General features: G+C 44.2%; 1 protein-coding gene across 3 annotated transcripts in view; it reads left to right on the forward strand.

Moving 5' to 3' along the window:
• Positions 1–24,832, forward strand: part of LOC124795452 (nocturnin) — a 384,759-nt gene that overhangs the window by 206,785 nt on the left and 153,142 nt on the right. The window contains exon 2 of one of the 3 annotated variants that reach the window (XM_047259475.1): positions 3,496–3,823. The exons of 1 other annotated variant lie outside the window; for it this stretch is intronic. In XM_047259475.1, coding sequence (XP_047115431.1) covers positions 3,636–3,823 — 188 coding nt within the window. In that variant the 5' untranslated portion in view covers positions 3,496–3,635. Of the gene's footprint in view, positions 1–3,495; positions 3,824–23,591; positions 23,871–24,832 lie in introns of those variants that run through there. One more of the 3 variants, XM_047259476.1, reaches the window with a different exon arrangement.

The raw sequence follows: 24,832 nt of genomic DNA on the forward strand, positions 1-24,832 counted from the left end.
TGTTCTGACAGGAACCGGTTATTTCTCCCCTTAGAAGTTGGATTTTTAGAAATACCGACCTACGGCTTTTTATGTCTGACCTAGAAACCAAATACCAATTTTCGTAGTTCTAGCTTCGAAGTGGCCTTACTAGCGACATAGCAGATACTGCAAGACGTGTTACGGTATATAGACAAAGAGTCATTCGAAACTAATAACTCCCATTTATTTTCAGGGAATCTACAACAAATACAGAAAGCACAGCATGACAGTTCAGTATGGTAAGATTTTAACTAGCTACATGCTATTATTTCTCCACATTGTCACCATAATGTGCTATGCACTTTTGCCGACGATGAACAAGGCGACCCTGCATGCCGCGCTCGCGAAAATCTGAACCAGTTGTGGCTAGCCACTGCCACACAGCTTCGGCAGCATCTAAGTTTCACAAGTTATTCATCTTTCTTAGGCCCAAACAGATGGAAGTCCATAGGTGCAAATCAGGGCTTTGTTGTAGAGGTGATAGGATAGTCCAGCCAAAGGCAAAGTGTTTCATAGTCGAAAAACTGTTGTGGTGCCTGTTATTGTCGTATTGCAAGTGGAATTTGTCTTCTTCACAGGACTGACTGACTAGACAACTGGAAATTCAGCCTAGTCCTTGACGTCTTGTAGCGTTCTGAATTGACAGTTGCTTTAAATTTCAAAACATCCAAAAGCACGACACTCTACCCATTCCAGAACTGTGTTTACATTTGGCCTGTACGTGATGGTGTCTTTGAGTTCTTTCTTGAAGGTGTCTGCGAGTTCTTTCTCAATGTACTGTCCTTTGGATTCCGGCTCGTAGTGGTGACTGCATGCGTCATCTCTGGCGATATTGAAGTTCGGAAAATTATTACTTTCAACCTCTTACTGGTGCAGCAAGACCCAACAAATTTCCATTCGAAGATTTGTTTTGGTTTTGTGTAAGAGTAACCACTCACATAAACCGAAATATTCATGAAATCTTTTTGGACTATCGTCCAAGTTATGGTGTCGTTTTGTCGCAACAGTTCGACGAGTTTCCTATTTAAGATTTCGCCTACAGATTAAGGGTACGAAACTTTGCGAAATGTTCCGACTCGGCTGACAACATGAGAAGGTTGCGTCAAAAAAAATCGCCGACAAAGCATGCGTTCCGAATCGAAATATTATAGACAGAAATGTTCTGGATCAATGGCATCGGTCCTATTATGTTTGCAAGGTGAGCAGCAGTATTGTGATTCTGGAATGATACCAGAGCTGCAAGATAAGTAAGGATAGCAACACATAGTCTGTTATCTAAGGTCGTCATTCAAGAGAATTAATTGATACATTGAGCCCGGTAAAAACTGCATTTATTCTTAATGTATTTCGAATCACATGCTATGATGATTTAAAATATACTGATTCCATTGAATATGAAATAAAACGGTGGAACAACTGTGCAATAGTTTAGCTACACACGGGCTGTTTACCTGCATAAAGCAACGTGGTGTGCTGCAGCAACAGTGGCCGTGGCGCGGCGCGAGTGCTGTTGAACTGTTAAATGCCAGAAAATATGCATGGCAGTTTTCTGAATCTTTGAGAAAACACCAGTAACTTTTTCGCGATGATGTCACGATTAAATTTAATAAGCCTTCACGCAAAGGCTTGTCTTCCATGTCATGACTCGTTTGGTCTCTAACACGACCCACCTAGAAGTGACTCCTCGTTCGACTGCGAAAACCGTTGGTCTAATCGATGTTTGGCTGGGGAGAATCTCCTGCAACCGCTGCTCCGATGTTGCCAACCCATTTATCTTGCAGACACGCTCTGTCTTCACGGAAGAGAGAAGAATTTGGCTCTGTTAAGCTTCCTGGCAACGTTAAGCGCGAGGCCTGTGACTGACATTATTTTTGTCTTCTCTACCTAGTTGTAACTTAACAGCCTTGTTCGCACTTCCTGTCTAACGAAGTGGCCATTGTCCAAAATCCCCTCGACGCGGAACCAAGGGCCACGTGTTGCCAAATATGCTCCATGGTGTTACCTCCCTCGCCTACGTCATAGTTTCGAAACTGGAGCTATAAATACAGTACATTACCGTACGTACGACTGTTCTGAAACGAGTGAGGATGTTTGTATCAATACAAGGTGCTGGGTGAAGTAACATTCTAAACAAACTGATATGCTTACAGTGCTTATGGTACTAAACAATATAAGAACTGACATTACACACTTATCTGCCCTATAGCACCAACCGCTGCCAGTCTACCCCATGTAGGGCTCTCCCCTTCCAACTTCTCTAAACCTCTTTCTATCATATCATGACCCGGCTAATTCACAAATCGATAAATCGATCCAATCGTACAATCCCCTCCTCCCATCCCTCCTCCTCCGGACACCATTTACCGTCATCTACTACTGAGCCGTTTTTTTTATGTATATACTCTACGGCGTTAATGAATCTTTAACCTTTCCTCATCCAGCTAACCTTTCCGAGTGCAGATCCGTCAACTGCAAATGAATACGTTTTTCCTCAAAGGACATCCCGTTTATACACAATCTTCCTTGCATTTTCCATATTACTTTTAAAATAAAACCGGTAGCAGTTCTTTTCTTCGAGTAGGCATCATCAACAAGTTTAAACTTTCAAACAATTCTAAAAACACACGTAAGTTTTTCTCTTTTATACATGTATTTTATCGAGTTATCAACTAAAACCATTAGGTTGATGAACAAAAAGTCAAACTAAGCGAGGGGTATGACACAATAACAAAAGAAATTCAGTGAATCTCAGTTATTTTCTGGGTCTACCGGTCGCTGAAGGTGTGATTCAATAATCACCCATGTTACAAAACCGCTAGAATTAAATAATCGTTTCAAGAATTTCAGGAGCTTTTCAGGAAACGACGGTAGGCAAAAGGGCAGATATTTCGATACTTAGTTGTAAACGAAATGTTTTCTCTAGCAACGTACTGGCGCTAGAGTGAATACAAATAGAACACGTACAGAGATAACTGCAACTCAGTTATGAAATATTTGCTCTTTTGCATAAATTAGTTTTCAATCCTTTTCAGACTGATATTCCGATATGATACGCAGAAGTTACTCAGCTACTGACGCTAAATATTTTTTTCTATCGTAGATGGAATGAAATACTTGTTCCAATGAAAACGCTGTCCGTAAGTTTTATAAGGTGGATACGTCTGTAAAGAGATGCTTTGATAGGACCGAATGCCGCAGCCAGTTGGGAGTGGCTGCTGGAAGCTGAACCTGATTTCTCTGTTAGGACTACTACGATGGTGGTGCAAGTGAAACGAAAACTGGAGTACAGTTGCTGATCACTTTATTTCTCTATCGAAAATGCGCACATCCTGTCGCTAACGGCTGGAATACGACCGAATACAATTCCTCTTCACGTGTTGCCTAAAAACTTTGACACTTTGCGCGGAAACGAACCTCGTGGACGGCTTGAGTGAGTGCTGGGATGGAGGTTTATAGTTGGTCGGGTGCTGACAGGTAAGGCAGCCACCCGCGCTCGTGTCCAGCGACTTCCAGTGGAGCATGCGCATCAGCTTCGACTCTCCGCGGTTCGCCGCCCCCTTCTTGTGACCCGCCGCCTCCACTTCCACCGCCTCCGCCGCCCCCACCTGTCAGCCATGAGCCTGCTGCTGCAAGCCAGGCCCGCCTGCGCGCTGGCTGCCCGCTGGGTGCCGGCCGCCGTCGCCGCCCCCGCAGCCGCCGCCCCCACAGCATCCATAGCCGCCACCTGCTCCTGCAGTTGCCGCAGAGCCGTCACCACCGCCGCCAACGCCGCCCCCGCACAGGCGCCGCTCGCCCTGCCCAGGTGAGCCCGTCGTCACTATGGCAGCATACGAGGATGTCTCCTTCTGGTTCACTGGCGACGTGACGATACTCATCACTGTCTTGAAATAACTACTGGCGACCATTGCGCTGGTTACGCTGAATGATCATATTTTTTGTTGACACTCATTTGTTTTGATTAGGTATTACACAAATGTTTAATACACAATGAATTGAGAACGTCTTGGACCCAAATTAATTTATTGACGCTTTCTGATACACCATCATCAGAGACGGCTGTGTGTAAGAAAAAAGAAATTCCATAAGAAAACGATTATTCAGAATATACGTGGACTGTGGACAGCAGCTCCATCAATATTTACAATGAACTACAAGAGTATACAACACAAAAGTGAGCAGATAAGGTTCTGAAAATACAGCTCTCATGTAAGTGGACCCAGGTGCCAAACTGACCGTAAATCTAGGACGTAGTAGTAAGGAAAACAGTTGCTGTCAATAGATGGCTTTAGCAGCCATACAGACAATAGTTGGATATTAAAGAGCGTAATCACTAGGAAAGGGTACAAAAACATCGATTGTGTACTATACGAAACTGAAAGTAATGGAGGAACCGCGGAGGCCTAAAACTACAGGATGCTCTAAAATTCCTCTAACAAACTTCTGGCACCTGTAGGGGGGGGGGAGGGGGGGGAGGGGGATTGAGTAGATAGTATTTTGAATTGAATCCCTTTTGAGGAAACGTACAATTTCCATGCTACAACCATTTGAAAACATATTGGTAACGCGACCACTTTTACAAGTAATTTATAATGCTTGACCCAGTACATCACTTGTCTTACAATTCCACTCATTAATAACCGAAGTATTAAAAAGGAAGCTAATCGGTTGTCACAAACACTGTTATTTACCTTTAAACTTAACCGTTTCTGTCCTTTTAGAAGGATGGTTAGCATTCTTATCCTCTACAACTAAGGTTCTATATGGCGACCACCAAGTTCGGTGCACTCATTGTACCTACGAATGATGTCGTGGTGCACACGCATTATCATACCTCGTGTCTCTGTAGTTTGTCCTGCAGCGACCACAATTCGAGCTATCAGATCCTCTTTTCTCTATATGGGAGTCTCAGAAACCGAACTCTTCATTCGACCCCAGAGGGAAAAGTCCAATGGAATCAAAACCGATGATCGTGGAGACCAAGCGACTGGACCACCTCGGCCTATCCATCTGTATCCGAATCATTAGTCCAAATGTTCCCGAACGTGACGTGAAAAGTGAGCGGATGTGCCGTCATGCTGTAACCACATGTCCTGACGGACATTCACTGGCACGGCATCAAGCGTGACGTGCAATTCTTTTTGTAGGAAGGAGAAATAGATGGGGCCCATGAGCTTCGATGGGAGCATGTAAGGTCCAATCACATGACCATCCAGAATACCTGCCTACACTTTGAACCAAATCTGTATTGGAATCCCTGGATATGCGTGGCATGTGGGTTTTTTTCGGGCCAGACATGGCTACTTAGAAAATTGAGAGCACAATCCCTTACAAATTTACATTCGCCTGTGAAGAGTAAGCGGCTTAGAAATACTATGGTCTCGTTGATGCAGCAGCGCAGAAAACATGCAAAAAACTCAATGAGAGGTGCAAAATCGGCTGGCATTAGTGACTGTATTCTTTTCAGGTGATATGGATGGAATTGTTGGTCATGCAGAACATACCAGACAGTGCTGGAAGCAACAACCATTGTAAGTGCAATTGCTCATGTACTCGTTGACGAGTTCCCTTCAACGTGACACAGTACGGTTTTTTCCAACTCGGGTGTGCGGGCGTCTCCTTCGGACATCACAGTCACGCCTGCTGTCAGTGAAGGTACCGTTTCTCGAATCCGTTGCACAGTTTTGACGAAATCGGTATGCGATGGGGTACGACGTTGTGGAGAACGATCTTGGTAAAGGCGACGAGCAGCTCTTCCATTACAGTGAGCTTCGTCATTCAGAAGGATCATGTCGGTGTATTCTGCAAACGTGTACCCAATTACGTCGTTCTAACACTTACAGAAACCTGAACGAGGATGGAACCAGGTCAGAGATGGAGGATAGACATCAAATGACATCATCCGATCCGACGTAATCACCCCCCACAAGACTACCCTGTTGCGTACCTACCTAACAAACATGTCTTCAAACGGCTGTAGCACGAAATCTGTACGTTTGCGGTCGTCGGTTCCTATTCAAAATATGTGTACTCAATCCCCTCTACAAGTCCTAGAAGTTGAATGGGAATTTCCGAATACCCTGTTTATGCACTGTGCATAGCAGTTTCCATCAATACTTACAATGAAACACAGAAAGAAGCTACACGAAAGCGGTCACAAAAGGAAAGGAAAATATAGCTCTTGTGAATGTGGAGCCAGGTGCCCAAGTGACCGTAAACCGCATACGTAGTGATAATTGCCGTCAACAGATGACGTTAGCAACCATACAGGCAATAGTTGGCTATCAAAGAGCGTAACCTCTAGGAAAGCATACAAAGAGTATATCGATTGTGTACCATATGAAGTTGAAAGTAATGGAGGAACCATGGAGGCGTAAAACTACAGAAGCGCAGATTATTTAATGCACAGATTGGAAATAAATAAACACAATCAAGATACAGACTTCATGCAGGATGTTAGCTGTCAAAAATTACGAAACGAGAGGAATTATTAAATGAAACACACATTAAAATGGAGTGTAAGATATAAATGCAGGACGTTTATGACATTGTTTCATGAACGAGTGGAAAACATATGACGTAGTTACGCAAGCAAGTGCAGTATAGGCATTGATAACGTAATTTTTTAACCCAACGATATACAGCAGTAAAATGGAAAACAAATACATTCGTATCATAAAAGCACGTAACGTAACGACGTTAAAACGTAAAATAAAGTCAAAATTGATTATATAGCTTCATGAAAACTTACAAGCAAGCTATGAACAAGTTTTATTTAGTAATTCCTCTCATTCTTTAATTTTTAACATCTAATATCCTCCATGATTTCAGTATATACATTACAAATCGGTATTTTTATAGTTTTACGACTCTATGGCTTTCAGGATCATACAGCACAGAATTGATATATTCTTTGTACCCTTCCCAAGTGGTTGCGCTCCTTGATAGCCAAACTACTATGTACAGTTGCAAACCTCATCTGTTAACGGAGATTGTTTTCCGTAGCACTAAGTTCCCGATTTACGATCTGTTTGACACCTGCATACAGTTAAATGAGAGCTATATTTTCAGTACGTTATCTGTAAGTTCTCATGCCCATAGTACATACATTTTCCTAAGACATCATTTTTCAAGGTTGCTGTTGTTGTGGTCTTCAGTCCTGAGACTGGTTTGATGCAGCTCTTCATGCTACTCTATGCTGTGCAAGCTTATTCATCTCCCAGTACCTACTGCAACCTACATCCTTCTGAATCTGTTTAGTGTATTCGTCTCTTGGTCTCCCTCTACGATTTTTTCCCTCCGCGCTGCCCTCCAATACTAAATTGGTGATCCCTTGATGCCTCAGAATATTTCCTACCAACCGATCCCTTCTTCTAGTCAAGTTGTGCCACAAATTTCTCTTCTCTCCAATTCTATTCAATACCTCCTCATTAGTTATGCGATCTACCCATCTAACCTTCAGCATTCTTCTGTAGCACCACATCTCGAAAGCTTCTATTCTCTTCTTGTCCAAACTATTTATCGTCCATGTTTCACTTCCATACATGGCTACGCTCCATACAAATATTTTCAGAAACAACTTCCTGACACTTAGATCTATACTCGATGTTAACAAATTTCTCTTCTTCAGAATCGCTTTCCTTCCCATTGCCAGTCTCCATTTTATATCCTCTCTACTTGGACCATTATTAATTATTTTGCTCCCCAAATAACAAAGCACCTTTACTACTTTAAGTGTCTCATTTCCTAATCTAATTCCCTCAGCATCACCCGTTTTAATTCGACTACATTGCATTATCCTCGTTTTGCTTTTGTTGATATTCATCTTATATCGTCCTTTCAAGACACTGTCCATTCCGTTCAGCTGCTCTTCCAGGTCCTTTGCTGTCTCTGACACAATTACAATGGCATCGGCGAACCTCAAATTTTTTATTTCTTCTCCATGGATTTTATTTCCTACTCCGAATTTTTCTTTTGTTTCCTTTATTGCTTGCTCAATATACAGACTGAATAACATCGGGGATAGGCTACAACCCTGTCTCACTCCCTTCCCAACCACTGCTTCCCTTTCATGCCTCTCGACTCTTATAGCTGCCATCTGGTTTCTGTACAAATTGTAATCAGCCTCTCGCTCCCTGTATTTTACACCCACCACCTTCAGAATTTGAAAGAGAGTATTCGAGTCAACATTTTCAAAAGCTTTCTCTAAGTCTACAAATGCTAGAAACGTAGGTTTGCCTTTCCTTAATCTAGCTTCTAAAATAAGTCGTAGGGTCACTATTGCCTCACGTGTTCCCATATTTCTACGGAATCCAAACTGATCTTCCCCGAAGTCGGTTTCTACCAGTTTTTCCATTTGTCTGTAAAGAACTCGCGTTAGTATTTTGCAGCCGTGACTTATTAAACTGATAGTTCGGTAATTTGCACATCTGTCAACGCCTGTGTTCTTTGGGATTGGAATTATTATATTCTTCTTGAAGTCTGAGGGTATTTCGCCTGTCTCATACATTTTGCTCACCAGATGGTAGAGTTTTGTCAGGGCTGGCTCTCCCAAGGCTGTCAGTAGTTCTAATGGAATGTTGTCTACTTCCAGGGCCTTGTTTCGACTTAGGTCTTTAAGTGCTCTATTACTCTTCACGCAGTGTCATATCTCCCATTTCATCTTCATCTACGTCCTCTTCCATTTCTATAACATTGCCCTCAAGTACATCGCCCTTGTATAGACCCTCTATATACCCCTTCTACCTTTCTGTTTTCCCTTCTTTGCTTAGAACTAGGTTACCATCTGAGCCCTTGATATTCACACAAGTAGTTCTCTTTTCTCCAAAGGTCTCTTTAATTTTCCTGTAGGCAGTATCTATCTTAGCCCTAGTGAGATAAGCCTCTACATCCTTATATTTGTTCTCTAGCCATACCTACTTAGCCATTTTGCACTTTCTTTCGATCTCAAGATCATACGGCAGAGAACTGATATATTCTTTGTACCCTTCCCAAGTGGTTGCGCTCTTTGATAGCCAAATTACTCTGTACGGTTGCAAACGTCATCTGTTGACGGAGATTGTTTTCCGTAGCACTATGTTCTCGATTTACGATCTGTTTGGCACCTGCCTACAGTTATGTGAGAGCTATATTTTCAGTAACCTATCTGTAAGTTCTCATGCCTATAGTACATACATTTTCCTGAGACATCATTTTTCAAGGAATTTCTTTGTTGTTATCACCAAGACCTTTCACAATTCATTATATGTCTATTCTGAACTGTCAGCTGCCTCCTAGAAACGAACATTTCCCTATCAAGTTAGGAAAGAACACAGATGTTTGCCACACCACAGGTTAGTAACACATAACGAGTAGACAAATGATGTCAGATGTTCGTGAGGTCCCCGTTTTGGAAAGGTAAAGAATTGCAAGAGAAATGTGTAGGTGTTCGCTTGCTGCATTATCAAGAAGGTGTAGCTGCCAGAGTTTTTCTGTTACAACGTGAAACCCTTAGGTTCACTGGAGTTTGTTCCTGCCCCCCCCCCCCCCCCCCTCTCCTCTCGCCGGTCCCTCACTCACCAAGGGCGACGGCCACGGCCCTGGCGCTGGCTGCGGGCCACCAGGTCGTCGGCCGCTCCCGCCGCCTCAGGGGCCGGTGCGCGACCTTGCCAGGACTGCTGCGCCTGCGGCCGCCCGCATAGGCCGGCAGCGCACGCCGGCCGCTGCGCTCGCCAACTCTGCGGGAGGCCCGCTGTCTTCCTGGTCCGCACAGGGCACTTTGTCTCACGTCCCTTTGTCGCTGTGCTAGCCGTCCAATGGAGCATAAACCTCACTTTACAATTACGGAGCTCATCCAGACAGTCGGAATACATAGTGTCACACGTCCCTCAGGAAGGTAGTATTGGTCAAAACTACCATGAGCAAAATAATTAAAACATCACTTTTTTGAGAATCGTCTCCCAATGCGACGCAGAAGTATGAAAAAAAAAATGGTGCAAATGGCTCTGAGCACTATGGGACTTAACATCTGAGGTCATCAGTCGCCTAGAACTTAGAACTAATTAACCCTAACTAACCTAAGGACACCACACACATCCATGCCGGAGGCAGGATTCGAACCTGCGATCGTAGCAGTCGCGCGGTTCCAGAATGAAGCGCCTAGAAACGCTCGGCCACTACGGCCGGCAGAAGTATGAAGTCTGACTCTGAGGTGCCGACAGCCTTCCTCTGTAATGGTGCCAAAGTGTGGCGCCGTGCGACTCACCCACGGACTCGGTAACACTTCAGACAACAAGGTGTCGACACATGCGAAAGAAAGGTCGGCACTCAGAAGTTCATGAGAGGTGTAAAGCGAATTAATGATGTCAAACTGGCACAAAATTGCACTACAATTCAACCCATCCCCAACATTTGAACGTGTTTCATGTTGGGAAGGTCGTCAAACCCCACCTTGCTCACAATCCACACCTTCTTTCGACACCTCTGCGGTGGAGGTCTGAACCGCGATACCCAGTGTTCATATCACGCTGGTTTCATATGGGTGGCCGAGGAAAGCTATGCAGACACATCACCGCTCAGAATCGACAGAAAAAGGCCTCAGACGATGTCATACAGAACGTCAGTCAATCCACCCCTTCACTTTGGGGTTTGACCCCTATACATTCGGCGGTCGAAAGCTACAGTTTGCAACGCGATGAGCAACACAATGACATTCTTCACAAACTATGACGCTGCTGACACACTCCGGACGATACAACCCTTCTCTAAGAACATCGTGGGGTTGCAAGCCAACTGAACGCGGTCGCATACCTTTCGAATGTACTAGTGTGAGCTGTTCTGATATACAGAGTGCAACCACTGGGGACTCATCAAAACTGTTCGATGAAATCTGAATGTGATCCGGAGCAGCAAACGGTGTTTACGCTCTTTTAGCTTTCCTTTCTCGGGCCCTCGTGTGGCGTGATTACAAGGAATGTGACATTGACACATATAGCAACAAAACGGCAAACGTTCCCTCTGAGACCAACCCGCCCTCCCCCCAACCACTTCGACCATGCATTTAGAGCACGTATGTTAAGCACTTCAAAAATATGCCGCATGCGAACTCTAAAGGTTGTGGAAAGGGACGCCGTCACGCCGGTTCCTAATACTCAGTCACTGGCTATCTCTGCACAGGTACATTTTCATAAACTGCGCATTAGTGCGTGGGTGGCACCAAGATTGTTTGCGAACTGAGGTGGGGGGGGGGGGGCGCTAGGTTGCTGTGTTCTTAGAGGATCCTTTACCGTTTTATTCACTCATGTGTCAATGTCGCACTCCCCTGTATGCACGCTATAGCAAGTTGTGGAACAGAAGGTCTGACAAAGCATAAACACCGTTTGCTGCTTCTGCTTCCGATCACGTTCAGATTTTTTCGTATCGTTTAAAAACATCCCAAGTGGTTTTAAGTGGTTTTATCCTAAGTTCAAAAGAAAACGCGGTGATGGCACTACATCCTAAAGGGGCGAACCACGTTCAGTGGGATAGTAGGACCAAGATGTCCTTAGAGAAGGGTTATATCGACCAGAGGATTTCAGCAGTGTCAAGTATTGTGGAGAATGATGTCCTGTTGCTCACTGCATTGAAAAGTGTCTCTTTCGACAGCGAAATGTGTTAGAATCAACGCCACAGCGCAAGATGTATTTTTATTCACGCCCTTTATGCCACCCTGTGAAGCATGTTAGTGTCGACACTGAGCGTGGTGTGTCTGCAATGTTTACCACGCCCACCCACAAAAGAATACTATACTCCACCCGAACAGGCCTCGAAGGTCAAAGGGCACTGACCGACCGCCGTGTCATCCTCAACCCACAGGCGTCTATGGAGCGGATATGGAGGTGGACGTAGTCAGCACACCACCCTCCTGACCATTGTCGATTTTCGTGACCGGAGCCGCTACTTTTCAGTCAAGTAGCTCCTCAATTTGTCTTACAAGAGTTGAGTGCACTCTGCTTGCCAACAGCGCTCGACAGACCGGACGGTCACCCATCCAAGTGCTAGCCAAGCCCGATAGCGCTTAACGTCGGTGATCTGACGGGAACCGATGTTACCACTGCGACTAGGCTGTTGGCCCACAGAAAAATAAAACTGTCATTTCATCGCTCGGCATCGCGGTTCCGACATTCATCACAGAGACATCAAAAGAAAATGTGAAATGACAGTAGGAGAGGATGTGACGACCTTTCCACCGTGTGATACGATCGCTGTGACGTTGGACAGAGCTGTGGTGAAACTTGGTGGCAATGTGACCTAATTAACCCACCTTATACCTCACATGAAGTTCTGAGCTGTGGTCTTTTTTGTAGCATGTGTCGACACCTCGCCGTTTGAAGCGTCACAGAGCGCGTGGGTAACGTCGCAAGGGCGCCACATTTATGCACAATTACAGAGGAATGTTGTCGGTAACTTCGAACCTAATTTCAAACTCTTGCGGCGCAATGTGGGACGATTAAGGGGCTTCCAAATCCTGAGGCGTTAATTGGTTTGTCCAATGCAGAAGAAAAATTTCCAATGCTGACATGTCCGCAAACCAATACTGTTCTGGTATGGGCGGTTGAAGATTCGCAGGTCACAGCTTGTATTGTACGTACAGATGGAGCAGGATTCACAACAGGCTCGTGTGGTCAGGTGCAAATCCGCGAACAGTCGTGGAGGTGTCGCATCAGAATCGCTTCAGTATCAGTGTATGGATAGTGAATGTCGGCGACAGTGTCGTAGGACCGCAACTTGAACAAAGAGATTAACAGGTCAAAGAGATTAACAGGTCCCGTATATTACCGATTTCTGAGCGATGAATTGCCAGCTCTATTGAAGAACGTTACCCTTGCAGAAAGAAAATGCATGCAGTTTATGCACGACGGTGCACCACCCCGTTTTTTACGGATCGTGCGATAATTCCTCACGGCAATGTTTCATGAGCAATGGATTGGTCGAAAGGACCAGTAGAATGACTCCCCGTTCATCGGACCCGAATCCGTTGCATCTCTGGTCATGGGAACATATAAAGGCTTTTATGTATGCCCAACCCATCGACGATGTCCAGATGTTACTGGCGTGTGTAATCAATGCATGTTCCACAATCCGAATGGAGCCATTTGAAAGGCTGCGTGTTTCACTGCGAAGAAGGGCTGAAGGATTTGTCAGGATGTATGGTAACTACAGGCAGGATTGCCTGCTGTGTGTACTTCTACGTAGCAGACTGTTGGGAATGAGAAGACAGATTGGCCCAGACGTTAGTAGATACTGGTTTCTGGACATATCATTAGAGTAAGTTTTCTTCCAGTTTGAACCAGTACTACCTTCTGTAGGGATATACGACACTTTTGTCAAAACACCTCCATTTTTCACTCAACTGATGCGGTCCGTGCTGTCATCAGCACTAGCACAGTCGAATTTGAGATGTCCAGGAGCCTTCATAGAAATAAAGAGCGTCCATTTAGTGTGGAAAAAATAGCAACATACTGTACATTTACTATCATTCGACGCATTTTACATTCCGCGATTTGTGATACGGAGAATACCCTCCATACACAATAGCTATAGCTAGAGGGAGCAAAAATTTCTAAAACATCGATAAAGCGTGTTATATCGAAAAAGGTGTTACGATAAAAATTCTTTTAATAGAGATCTTTCATAATTGATTTATATATGTTTCTTTTTCAAGAAATTTATTTACCTTTTACAGAAAACATATTTTGCTATTTTTATTGTTCTCAAATTCAATAAAATCTATAGATCTGATCAGTTACACTATCCTTATATTAACACAGATAAAGAGAAAACAGTTCGCAAAACTTGGTTACATTGAAGAACAGGTTGACAGAAGATATCTAGAGGTGTCAAGGTATTGTTAATTTGATAAGGGAGAGTAATGCTGTGGGAAAATTTATTGTATGAGAGTTTGCTTTCAATGACGACATTAGAACAGGACAGAAAAGAGCGGACAGCTCCATCAAAAAGTCGTCATAATGAAGACAGAGACAAAAACAAAATTTAAAAAGACGAGTGAAAAATAATGATTATTTACATCCATTACGCAGTAGAAATACCGCATATAGAAAGTGGAATTATGAATGCTCGACATAAAAAACGGAAAAATTCGGTGACATTGTCGATATATCGACTATGTGTCATATGGTTCAAATGGCTCTGAGCACTATGGGACTTAACTTCTGTGGTCATCAGTCCCCTAGAACTTAGAACTACTTAAACCTAACTAACCTAAGGACATCACACACATCCATGCCCGAGGCAGGATTCGAACCTGCGACCGTAGCAGTCGCGCGGTTCCGGACTGAGCGCCTTAACCGCGAGACCACCGCGGCCGGCTATATGCCATATATTTGTATAAATTCAATAGTACCAGTATGAAATATAAATATATCCTATACACTGATTTAACGCCATTTCTGAATAGCTTGTGTATTACATGTGGCATCAGGTGTACAACAGCGTGGGAAATATATCCTTCCCCTTGCACGTGGTAACCCAACCGGTTTAGGTGGAGTATAGATTAAATCATTGCGTCCAGAGGAAATATGTAACTGAAATAAAATGAAATGCAGAAAAACTAATCAGTGACACGACCTGTCATAGGCTGAAAGATGAGCAACTTCCTGCCGTATTTTCATTTTGCCATTTTTCAGAGCGTTTTAGTTCGTCCCGCACAGTGCCAAAGAGTCCGTTGTCGATTGGATCCTTCTGGCAGCCGGTCATCAGTCACTCCATCGTTGGCCAACTTTTCACTTCAAGAAATTCTATTAATATCGCTTAACTGAGAAGCGAAGTTTCTTAAATGCTGTATTCTAACAGAAATCGCTTCCACAAACAACGTCACTAAAACGCGCTGGTGCAGCCGTGCCTGTTCCGGTGGCAGCCTATTCGACTCCTGGTTTCGGTGAATTAATTTTCATCGTCAGTATTTAGCCAGCAACAGTGGTGAAGGGTGGTGTCCTCCAGCTTGTGGCCAACACAGTGTAAGATCGTTTCGCAACGCTTCGTCTAATTATTTAATGAAGTCGTTCTGTCCTTCAAATGGTGACGTTAAGGCAAATGGCTCCCCTGATGCTATTTATGAGGAGTAGGGTGTGGTTTTGATTCTATGTCTCCGTTTCACTACTGCAGTCATCTACGTAAATACTGCGTTGCACAAGGACTGCACAGTCATAAAATGTCCTGTAGCATATAGAGCTTGATGTTCATTTATCTAATTATTGACTCATTTCGAGATTTGAATGTATCTGCCAATCGCCCAGCACAGTCAGCTCTCCAAGTAAGGCGTAGTACGGTTCTCAACAGGTCCCCAAACAGCCGCCTAGTTGTCAAACCAACCGAAACATTTCCTCTCGCTGTTCCGGCGGGGTTTACCAGAGCGTGGCTCGATTATAGACTGTAGAACGCACGCTCCAATAATTCGCAAATCCAGTTTCGGCGCTCGTCGCTCTTATTTCGAAAATTTCCTGTCCCCTTGCCCGATTTCCAAAGTTGTACCCGCTCACTGATACCGCACTTGCAGCAGTCACTGCATTGCGTAAGACTCGCTAAAAGTGAACCAAAACGTGATACTTAGCAGCTGTTTGCTCTTAACGTTCTGTATGGAGCACTAAGTCTTTTACTTTCATTTATTTGCTGAATATCGGATCTGAGATAATAACCTTACAAGCCATGGGAAAGTATCTACAAGTCAAGCACATGGAGTAATTGAATTACTGGAACTCACCCTATCACAAAACTATTTCGAATTTGAGAACAAAATTTTCAAACAATTAGACTGAGTGGCAATGGGCAATTGCATAGCAGACAAAATTGATGCTCTATGTATTAACACACTAGAAGAAAAATTTTGCAGTTCAAACTGGCCCATTAAAAAAAAATTATACGACAGATAAGTAAGCGACACCCTAATGCTTGTAAATTTTAATAGAAATGACATAGAAATGAACCACCAAAAATTAAACACCCTAAAATAATTTTCACAATAGGAGTTGTACAAAACAAATCAGTTGACTTTCTGAACCCCGAAATAATCAATAATAACTACTGCCGTAGGTAGGGTATGTAGGAAATCTGCCGCGACAGACACTGTTATTGACAATCATTCTTGTAATCCAAAATTACATAAACTTGCATTCTTTAAATCAATTATCAACCGAATCACGAAATTACAGCCTGACACTGATGCAACACAGAAGGAAATAGAAACATTACTATACATATCACAACAGAATGCTTTTAAGCCAGCAGTAGTAACGAGACTATATGATCAATGCACAGAAGAAAAAGCACGAAACATAAATACAGCAATAACGCTGATGAGAGAAGAAAAATCACGAAAAACGTACTTGTGTAAAAATAGGCCAAATTCCTAGAAAACTCAATAAAATATTTAAAGGGACGAATGTGCAAATGGCGTTCTATACCAGTAACACCACTTTAGAAACGAAAATACAATCAGGAAAAAGGAAATTCCCAGTTTTCCAGAACACAGGAGTTTATAAAATATCGTGCGATCATTATAACCAGTCTTACATTGGGCACGCAGGTAGGAATTTCTGAGTTAAATTTAAACAACACACGCGAAATTGTGAAAGTAATCAGTCCGCATTTTACATACACTTACGCGACCATAAACGCTAAGTGGAATAAATAAAAAATGCAATGAAAATTCTACATCGGGTACCTAAAGGAATCGTAGTGAATAATCTGGAAGAACTTGAAATTTATATCCACACAGACGCGAATCCAGACAAAATTTTAACGAACAAACGAACTAAAGCACAAATAATATTTAGAACACTTTAGTGACTTTCTAAAAGACAAAGGAAAATTTTTTTCTGCTCACGATGCCACAAAGTAGATAAAAACTGTTGAACTCTCAAGACAAAATAATATCTCTGCACGGTACATGAAAGCATAGAATAATACGATCTTTGTATGTAACTATTATAGCTAAAGTTCCAAGAATGTGAAATGTAAATTCATAGCAAACATATATGTGTCAGTGGAGTGGATTGTGCTATCAAACTAACACAAGTGCAAATAAAATGAGTGTATGGAATCCATAAATTTCTAAGAATCGTCAACTGCACGGAAACTACGACACAATCTCAACAGACATTCCAAAACTGTATTATGTCGCACAAAAAGGTAATTATCTACAGAAAGATACGTAAGTCATCTAACTTATATTTTATAATTTTATTCGAAATAAACTGTACATTGCTTATTCCAGGATAAGTTGAAAATAGTAAACTGCCGAAACGAGATTCGCCGTTTATGTACAGAATAAACTAATAAAACCATTGTGCAGCACCAAACAGGAAAATATTTAATATTTCGTTCTCTGACTTAACGCATGCTTCCTGAAAAGAAATTTCGTACAACATTGTGGTGTTTAAAGTGACTTCCTATAAGAGATTGCTCTTTAAATGCGACATATGAGAAACTCCAAGAGTTTTCCATCATTGGAGCAACTTTCTACCTTTAATGATTAAACACTTCCTTATTTTTTGTTTAGAAATTGGCCGCGCGGAGTGGCCGCGCGGTTTGAGGTGTCATGTCACGGATTGAGCGGCCTCTCCAGCCGGAGGTTCAAGTCCTCTCTCGGGTATGGGTGTGTGTGTTGTTCTTAGTATTAGTTAGTTTAAGTAGTGTGTACGTCTAGGGACCAATGACTTCAGCAGTTTGGTCCCTTAGGAATTCACACACATTTGAATATTTTTTGTTTAGAAATTCCATATGTCACTTCGGATGAGCGGAACATTGATATCAGAAAGGCATGCAGTAGAACGACAAATGTTTCACAGAAATGACACTCGAGGATATGAAGCTCTAACATATAATACTAGAGCTGAACTGAATTAAATATTATTTACATTAAAGAGGAATTTTTATTAGGATTGTTTCACAGCCCTAAGAAAACGGTACTGTGAACAATAAGTCAATAAAGGAATAACAGTTAAGTATCATAAGCAAAATGTAACGAAAAATACGGAAGGCGTATTTTCGGGAAAGGAGCTCTCTTCGTAACACGGACGAACGAACGGAGTGACTGCTGCAACCAGTATTGACCCACATATCGGAAAGGATGTTGCTCAAGCAACTTTTCCGGCCTTTCACGCTTACTTTCGGTGAACATTTAGAGGGGATAAGTTCGGGAAATTCACTCAAGGCGACCAGCTGAGAGAACAAAGTGTCAGATTCTGGCTGCATTGTCTTTGAAGAACTGATTTGTGTAACGAGCTCCCGATTGATTGCATTTTGGCGTTAGTGCCCTCATTTCAGTCACTATGAAGCAATACGAATGAGGAAAAACAGCCTGTTCTACCACGTCAGCAGTAGTACGAAAACTTTGGAAACATATTCAGAAAAGAGAAGAGATGACCTAGACCGAAAGGCAGCTGATTATCCCCAGATTTGCAAACGGTCGGCATAGCTGTAACTATGATTCATGCTACCGAAACTGAGATTCCTTACACCATAGACGTAACTTAAACATTTTTCAACCAACTTAGTCCTAATCGGTGGTTCATTAAATTATAGTCATCAGGTACTGATTTATAAAGTGTTGTAAAATCCTTTGATAAACTAAAGTACTTCACGAGGAATCTGAAGACAAAATTACTATATGTCACAAATGTAAGATAAGGTGTCGGAGATTCAGATTCGTAGGTACTTCGAAACATTCAGTGATGGTTGCGCTGCAAATAACACTAACTAATACATTGGCAATATTATGCCTGAAGAGTGCTCGCATTCAGTTTTCTTTATTGTGAAATCACATTTTCAGTGTCAGACACTGCTAAATTCAAGATCGATGGTACCAACAATGATGAATAGCTTGTTTGTCCGTCTTTGGAACGAAATATATCACTGATTCTGCGTATCAGGGATCCGAAAGTTTGCTGGTAGTTTTGTGGAGGTACGTGGCATTAGATGTCTACGCACAGGTCATGTCACTCGCGTAAATAACAGAGCGCTGATTTGCGTACGCGGTGATGGCGCACGATAGCGACCCAGATGGCTTGCATTGGATTTACATCAGGCGACTTTGTTCGCCGAGACTTCAACGTGAGTTCACTATAACGCTCCTCAAACCACTGTAGCACCGTTCTGTCTCTGAGACACGGACGATTATACTGCTAAAATATGACGTCGCCGTCGGGGAAGACATCAAGCATGAAAGGATACAGGCGGTTCGCAGCTGTCAGTGTGCCTTCGATTACTACCGCATGCCCCATGCAAACGCAGGAGGATGTCTCCCATAGCAAAATACTGCTCCCACCAGCTTGCGTCCGTGGCGCGCTGCACGTTTCGAGCCGCCGTTCACCTCGATGACGGTGTTTGTGGAGACGACCATCGACCTAGTGTACCAAAAATGTGATTCACCCGAAGATCGGATGCGTTTCCAATGATCGACGGTCTAATCACGATGGTTCCGAGCCCACTGCAATCGTAATTGACGATGTCGCTGGGTCAACATGTGAACACGCAGGCGTGGTCTGCTGTCGAGCTCCGTGTTCAACAATGTGCGATGAACGGTGAACTCCAAGGCACTTGTTCGTACACCAGCATTGCACTCTTTCGGCAGAGATGTCACAGATCATCATCTATCCTACTTTAGAGATCACAGAAGCCTCCGAACCCCACGTTCTGTGAACAGTCGTTGACGTCCAGCCATTTAGCACCTAATGGTAGTTTCACTGTTCTTCTACCTCTTTCCGTATATACTCACGACAGTAACACGTGAACATTCGACCAACTTAGCTGTTTTCGAGACACTCGTTGACACGCACTGCGTAATAATAATCTGCCCCTTGCCAAAGTCGCTTATCTCAAGGATTTCCCCATTGGCAGCCCGTATCTTCTCTAGGGTCATCCCTCGTCCGTGTCTGCTCCGCTTACACACTTTTGTTACAGCGTCACTTGCCCGCAACGCCACCAAACGGCATCAAACGTCACGTAGGCAGTGGCCATAATGTTTTGACTTACCAGAGTATGTGCTATCGACATATCTATCTTTTGCACAAGGTAATGGGCAGGCAAACTTTCATCTGGCAAGGCGGCAAGTGCCGAGTGGCTACAGTCTATCGCATGCAAATCTGTGTTGTCTTGCAGCAACCGTTGGTCCGAAGAGAAGATGGTAAACTGGTCCACGGAAACAGAGGTCTCACGATTTAGACTTCAGAAAGTCTGCACGCCGGTGAGCTTCCAAGCTTAACAAATAGGGATAGTACCAAATGCTGGAAGGGACAGTGGTCAATGGTTGCCTGTTGGGACTTAGGGAACGGACAAGGTCTTTTGTCTGCAGAGACTTCCCGTCCTAGATTGACTCCAGTGCATCGAAACACAGTCGTTTTTGTAGCACTGCGCCTCCTCTAGGAAGAAAATGAGCCGTTTGAATTTTTGTCTGACTTTAACATTTGCCGCCATATTGAGTTATAAACAAATACTCTCACAATGATTGCATCCGAATTTAGATTCCAGAAGACTGTTCCTCAGTATTTCAGGAACCTCTCTGTTGTGGTCTCTCTTATATCTGAATACTTAATCAGGGGCAAATTTCCATTTAATGTTTGGAGAACTCCGAAATAAAATTGACAATTCGTTAACTGGTTCACCAGTGAATCAGTCATTACAAATGTGTCCGTAATCTGCAATGATGTGTACTAGATCTTACCTACCTGCAATTTCTTTCTTTGTTAGTCGCCTCTCTCAATCACACTGGAGCGTGATCCGACAAGGGACGAGCCGCGCTTGGATGGTGGCATTATAGCTCGAATACTGCTCCCCTTGGCACCACGTTCTTCATTCTATAATTCGTACATCAACTTTAAACTGCTGTAAGCCTGATCATCATCTTCTTCCTTGTGACGATCCCTTACTTCTCATCTTTCAATAAAGTTACTGGATTCTGGCTCGTCATCTAGAATAGCCAACATTTCAGTGTTGCCACCCATCTATTTCTAAACACGTTCATCACGTAATACTTATCATAATCAACACCATCATTATCACCACCATCATTCTCATGATTATTACCACAAATTTGACATCCGCCGCTGTATGAACACATTCTTCAGACTCCATCCATCACAGTCTTCATGCGCCCATTTACTCCCGCATGTCTTCTAATGTCATCAACCCGTCTTTCATTTTGGCAAGCGCTAAATTTTGGAAGAGCGTTGGTGCATCTGAATCTCAGAATCTTTCATAAACGCGACCAGCTTGCACAATGATCAAGAGAAGCAGAGTTTCCTCGTTTGGCAGTGAGTCTTTATATCACTCTAGTCTAGAACATCTCAGGCACTGATTCAACGCACTGATTCCAGTACATGTAACTGAGTAGCGGTTCCACATTTGTTCACCCGAAGCGCCCCATCAAGCTGATTACATAATGGATACCAACAGCTGCATGATGCGAATGTTCTGACTGGATATTGGTAGATAACTTTCCTTGTTTGCACTGCCAGGTAACAACAATACTATTTTGATCTGGAAGATAGACTGTCTGATAAAAAGGATCTGTACACATATTAGTAGACATTAATATGGGGTTTGTTCACCCTCCGTCTTTTATGACGACATGAACTCTGATGAGGAAACTTTCAGTGACGTTTTTTGCATGTTTGTGGACGAATGGCAGCCCATTCTGCCCCAAGCTCTGAAATGAGAGACGGTAGTGATGTTGGACGCTGGGGTCTCGAAGTAATTCTGTATTCTAATTCATCCCAAAGCTGTTACATTGGGTTCAGGAATTTCATTGGTCACAAAACATTGCCTCACACATGCTACTTTATGACACGGTGTATTGTGCTGCTGATACAAACAATCATAGTCTCGGAACTCTTCCTCTACTAGACGCAGTACCCAATGCTGTAAAATGTGTTCATATTCATACTTCCTGAAGTGCAATAAGGGAACCACAGCCCCAAGTCATAACACCACCTCCTCGTCCTTCACTGTTGGCACCACTCATGCACTCCGTCTTTAGGCCACGAGTGGCCTACCGGGACCATCCGACCGCCGTGTCATCCTCGGTGGAGGATGTGGGTAGGAGGGGCGTGGGGTCAGCACACCGCTCTCCCGGTCGTTATGATGGTTTTCTTGACCGAAGCCGCTACTACTCGGTCGATTAGCTCCCCAATTGGCATCACGAGGCTGAGTGCACCCCAAAAAATGGCAACAGCGCATGGCGGCCCGGATGGTCACCCAGCCAAGTGCCGACCACGTCTGACAGCGCTTAACTTAGGTGATCTCACGGGAACCGGTATATCCACTGCGGCAAGGCCGTTGCCCGGCGCTACTCATGACGAAAGGTAATGTTCTTGAAGTATTCGCCAAACCCAAGGCCTTCCATCGGTTTGCCACAGAAAACAGCGTGATTTATCATTTCAGATCATTTGTTTCCAGTCAGCCATTGTCAAATTACGTCGCTCGTTACACCACCTCAAGCGTCGCTTAGTACTTACTACAGAAATGTTTGGCTTTAGATAGTCTCTCGACCGTTTTACCCCATTTTTTTAACTCTCTACGGACTGTCATTGTGCTAGCTAGACTGTTAGTAGGACTTTGAAAGCCACGAGTGATTCCTTCAGCCGATTTCATGCAATTTTTTACAGCCACTTTCCGCAACTCTCAATGGTTCTTGTCTGTCAGTAAGCGAGATCTGCTTGGTCTTTAGCTGTGGTAGTTCCTTTGCGTTTCCATTCGATTGTCACATCACCAAGAATCGACTTGGGCAGCTATTGTAGGACTGAAATGTCTCTGATGGATCTGTTACACCCAATGACTAGCCCACATTAGAAGTCAAAAAATGGTTCAAATGGCTCAGAGCACTATGGGACTTAACTGCTAAGGTCATCAGTCCCCTAGAACTTAGAACTACTTAAACCTAACTAACCTAAGGACATCACACACATCCACGCCCGAGGCAGGATTCGAACCTGCGAATGTAGCTCCTAGAACCGCTCGGCCACCCTGGCCGGCGTTAGAAGTCAGTAAGCCTTCCTGACCGAGGCATTTTGCTGATAACACAATACTAGTCCGCCTCCTTTTATACTGGTGGTTCTCTTGTGACATTTGCATAGGGGTGTCCGAATCCTTCGACCAGATAGTACACCCGTACTTTTGAAACATGCTTGGTTATCACAATTGTTTACAGTCAGAAGAACAATGGCCCAGTGGCCTCTCTGGGGGAATCCCTAGGGCACCCCGAAGGAACGGCGACCTTCGTTTCTGTTATTGAAATGAGGCAGCCGCCAGGCGCCGACTCGACACGCGCCAGGAGACGTTATCTCATGTAAACAAAGATGCGGCCACCAGGTCGCACGTGGAGCCGAGATGGCGGCACAGATGAGCCGCGGGGTTTTGTGCTTCCGCGGCGGTCCGTGACCTCCCGCAAGCGGGGCAGCGGTGTGGGTCAGGGGTCGCGCCGAGCCATTGTCGCGGTCTCCCAACACAGACAGTGAAAGCGGCGGCCAGGGGGAGCCGCCGACAGCCGCCGTAGCGTATAAAACGGCGAGGGCGGCCACGCCCGGGCCAACTGCGCATGCGCCGCGAGTCTCAACAGTCTGCTCGGTTGGCCAGCCGAGCGTGAACCGTGCGCGGCTCACTTTCCCGCTTTGCTTTCGCGCCGCACATACCCCTACGGACGGTGTCGGCGCGAGCGGATCAGCTGTCAGTCGTCGCTGTAGGCGTGACGGAAGCTCGCAGCGCAGAGAAAGTGACGCCATGTCCGTGAGCGAAGTGCTCAGCGGCGCTGGCGGCGACAGTGTTGCCAACACCGGCGCCGACAAGCGGAAGAGGCACCCGCTGCAGAGAATTATCTTGGCGCGGTAAGTGGTCGACGCTTCCGCATGTGTCTGCTGCCAGTCGGTGCTCGCACGCACTCGTATTTCTCTCCTATCTGGCAGGTCATTGCCACTCTGCCCAGCTTAATGCATCTAAAATTGTGACTATTTGTTTGTTTGTTAATCTTCTCTGTATTCCTACTCCATTCATCCGGTTACAATGAAGTTTTGGTGAGCTGTTGTGCGTATGTCCGCGAAGATTTCTGAGGGAGTAAGAACCACCGACCAATTTGGTGCGGGTGAAAAAATCGGATGACATATCTGGGTAACTCAGGAACGTCTGGAGCAATTTCAATCAAATTTTGTACATACATGACCTGTTATTTGCTTAATTAAGTGTCCCCTAGGGGTGAATGTGAGGCGAGAAGTTGTGACATGTAAAAACATACGATAACGATCGATATTAGTATCGAATCCATCGTTTTCGTGGTTGCTTGGCACATACGTGACACTTCTGATAAATTTGCGCCCTTAGGAGAGGGGTTGTGGGTTCAAAAAATGGCTCTGAGCACTATGGGACTTAACATCTGAGGTCATCAGTCCCCTAGAACTTAGAACTACTTAAACCTAACTAACCTAAGGACATCACACACATCCATGCCCGAGGCAGGATTCGAACCTGCGACCGTAGCAGTCGTGGGGTTCTGGACTGAAGCGCCCAGAACCGCACGGCCACCGCGGCCGGCTGGGGTTGTGGGGGTTGCAAAGACAGTGACATATCAGCATATCTCCGTAACGACTGAAACAATTTCTTGGTACATGTATCACTGGAAAAAATTACTGTGACAGCAAGACATCCCTATCATCCCTTTGGCTGAGGGCGGGGATGAAAACGGGTGACATAAAAGCGTAATTCAGGAACGCCTGTAGCAATTTCAACCAAAGTTCGTATATACGTGAATCATTTACCTGAAGTCCGCCCCCGGTAGCTGAGTGATCAGCGAGAC

Source organism: Schistocerca piceifrons, chromosome 4 (assembly GCF_021461385.2).
Source record: "Schistocerca piceifrons isolate TAMUIC-IGC-003096 chromosome 4, iqSchPice1.1, whole genome shotgun sequence".
NCBI lineage: Eukaryota > Metazoa > Arthropoda > Insecta > Orthoptera > Acrididae > Schistocerca > Schistocerca piceifrons.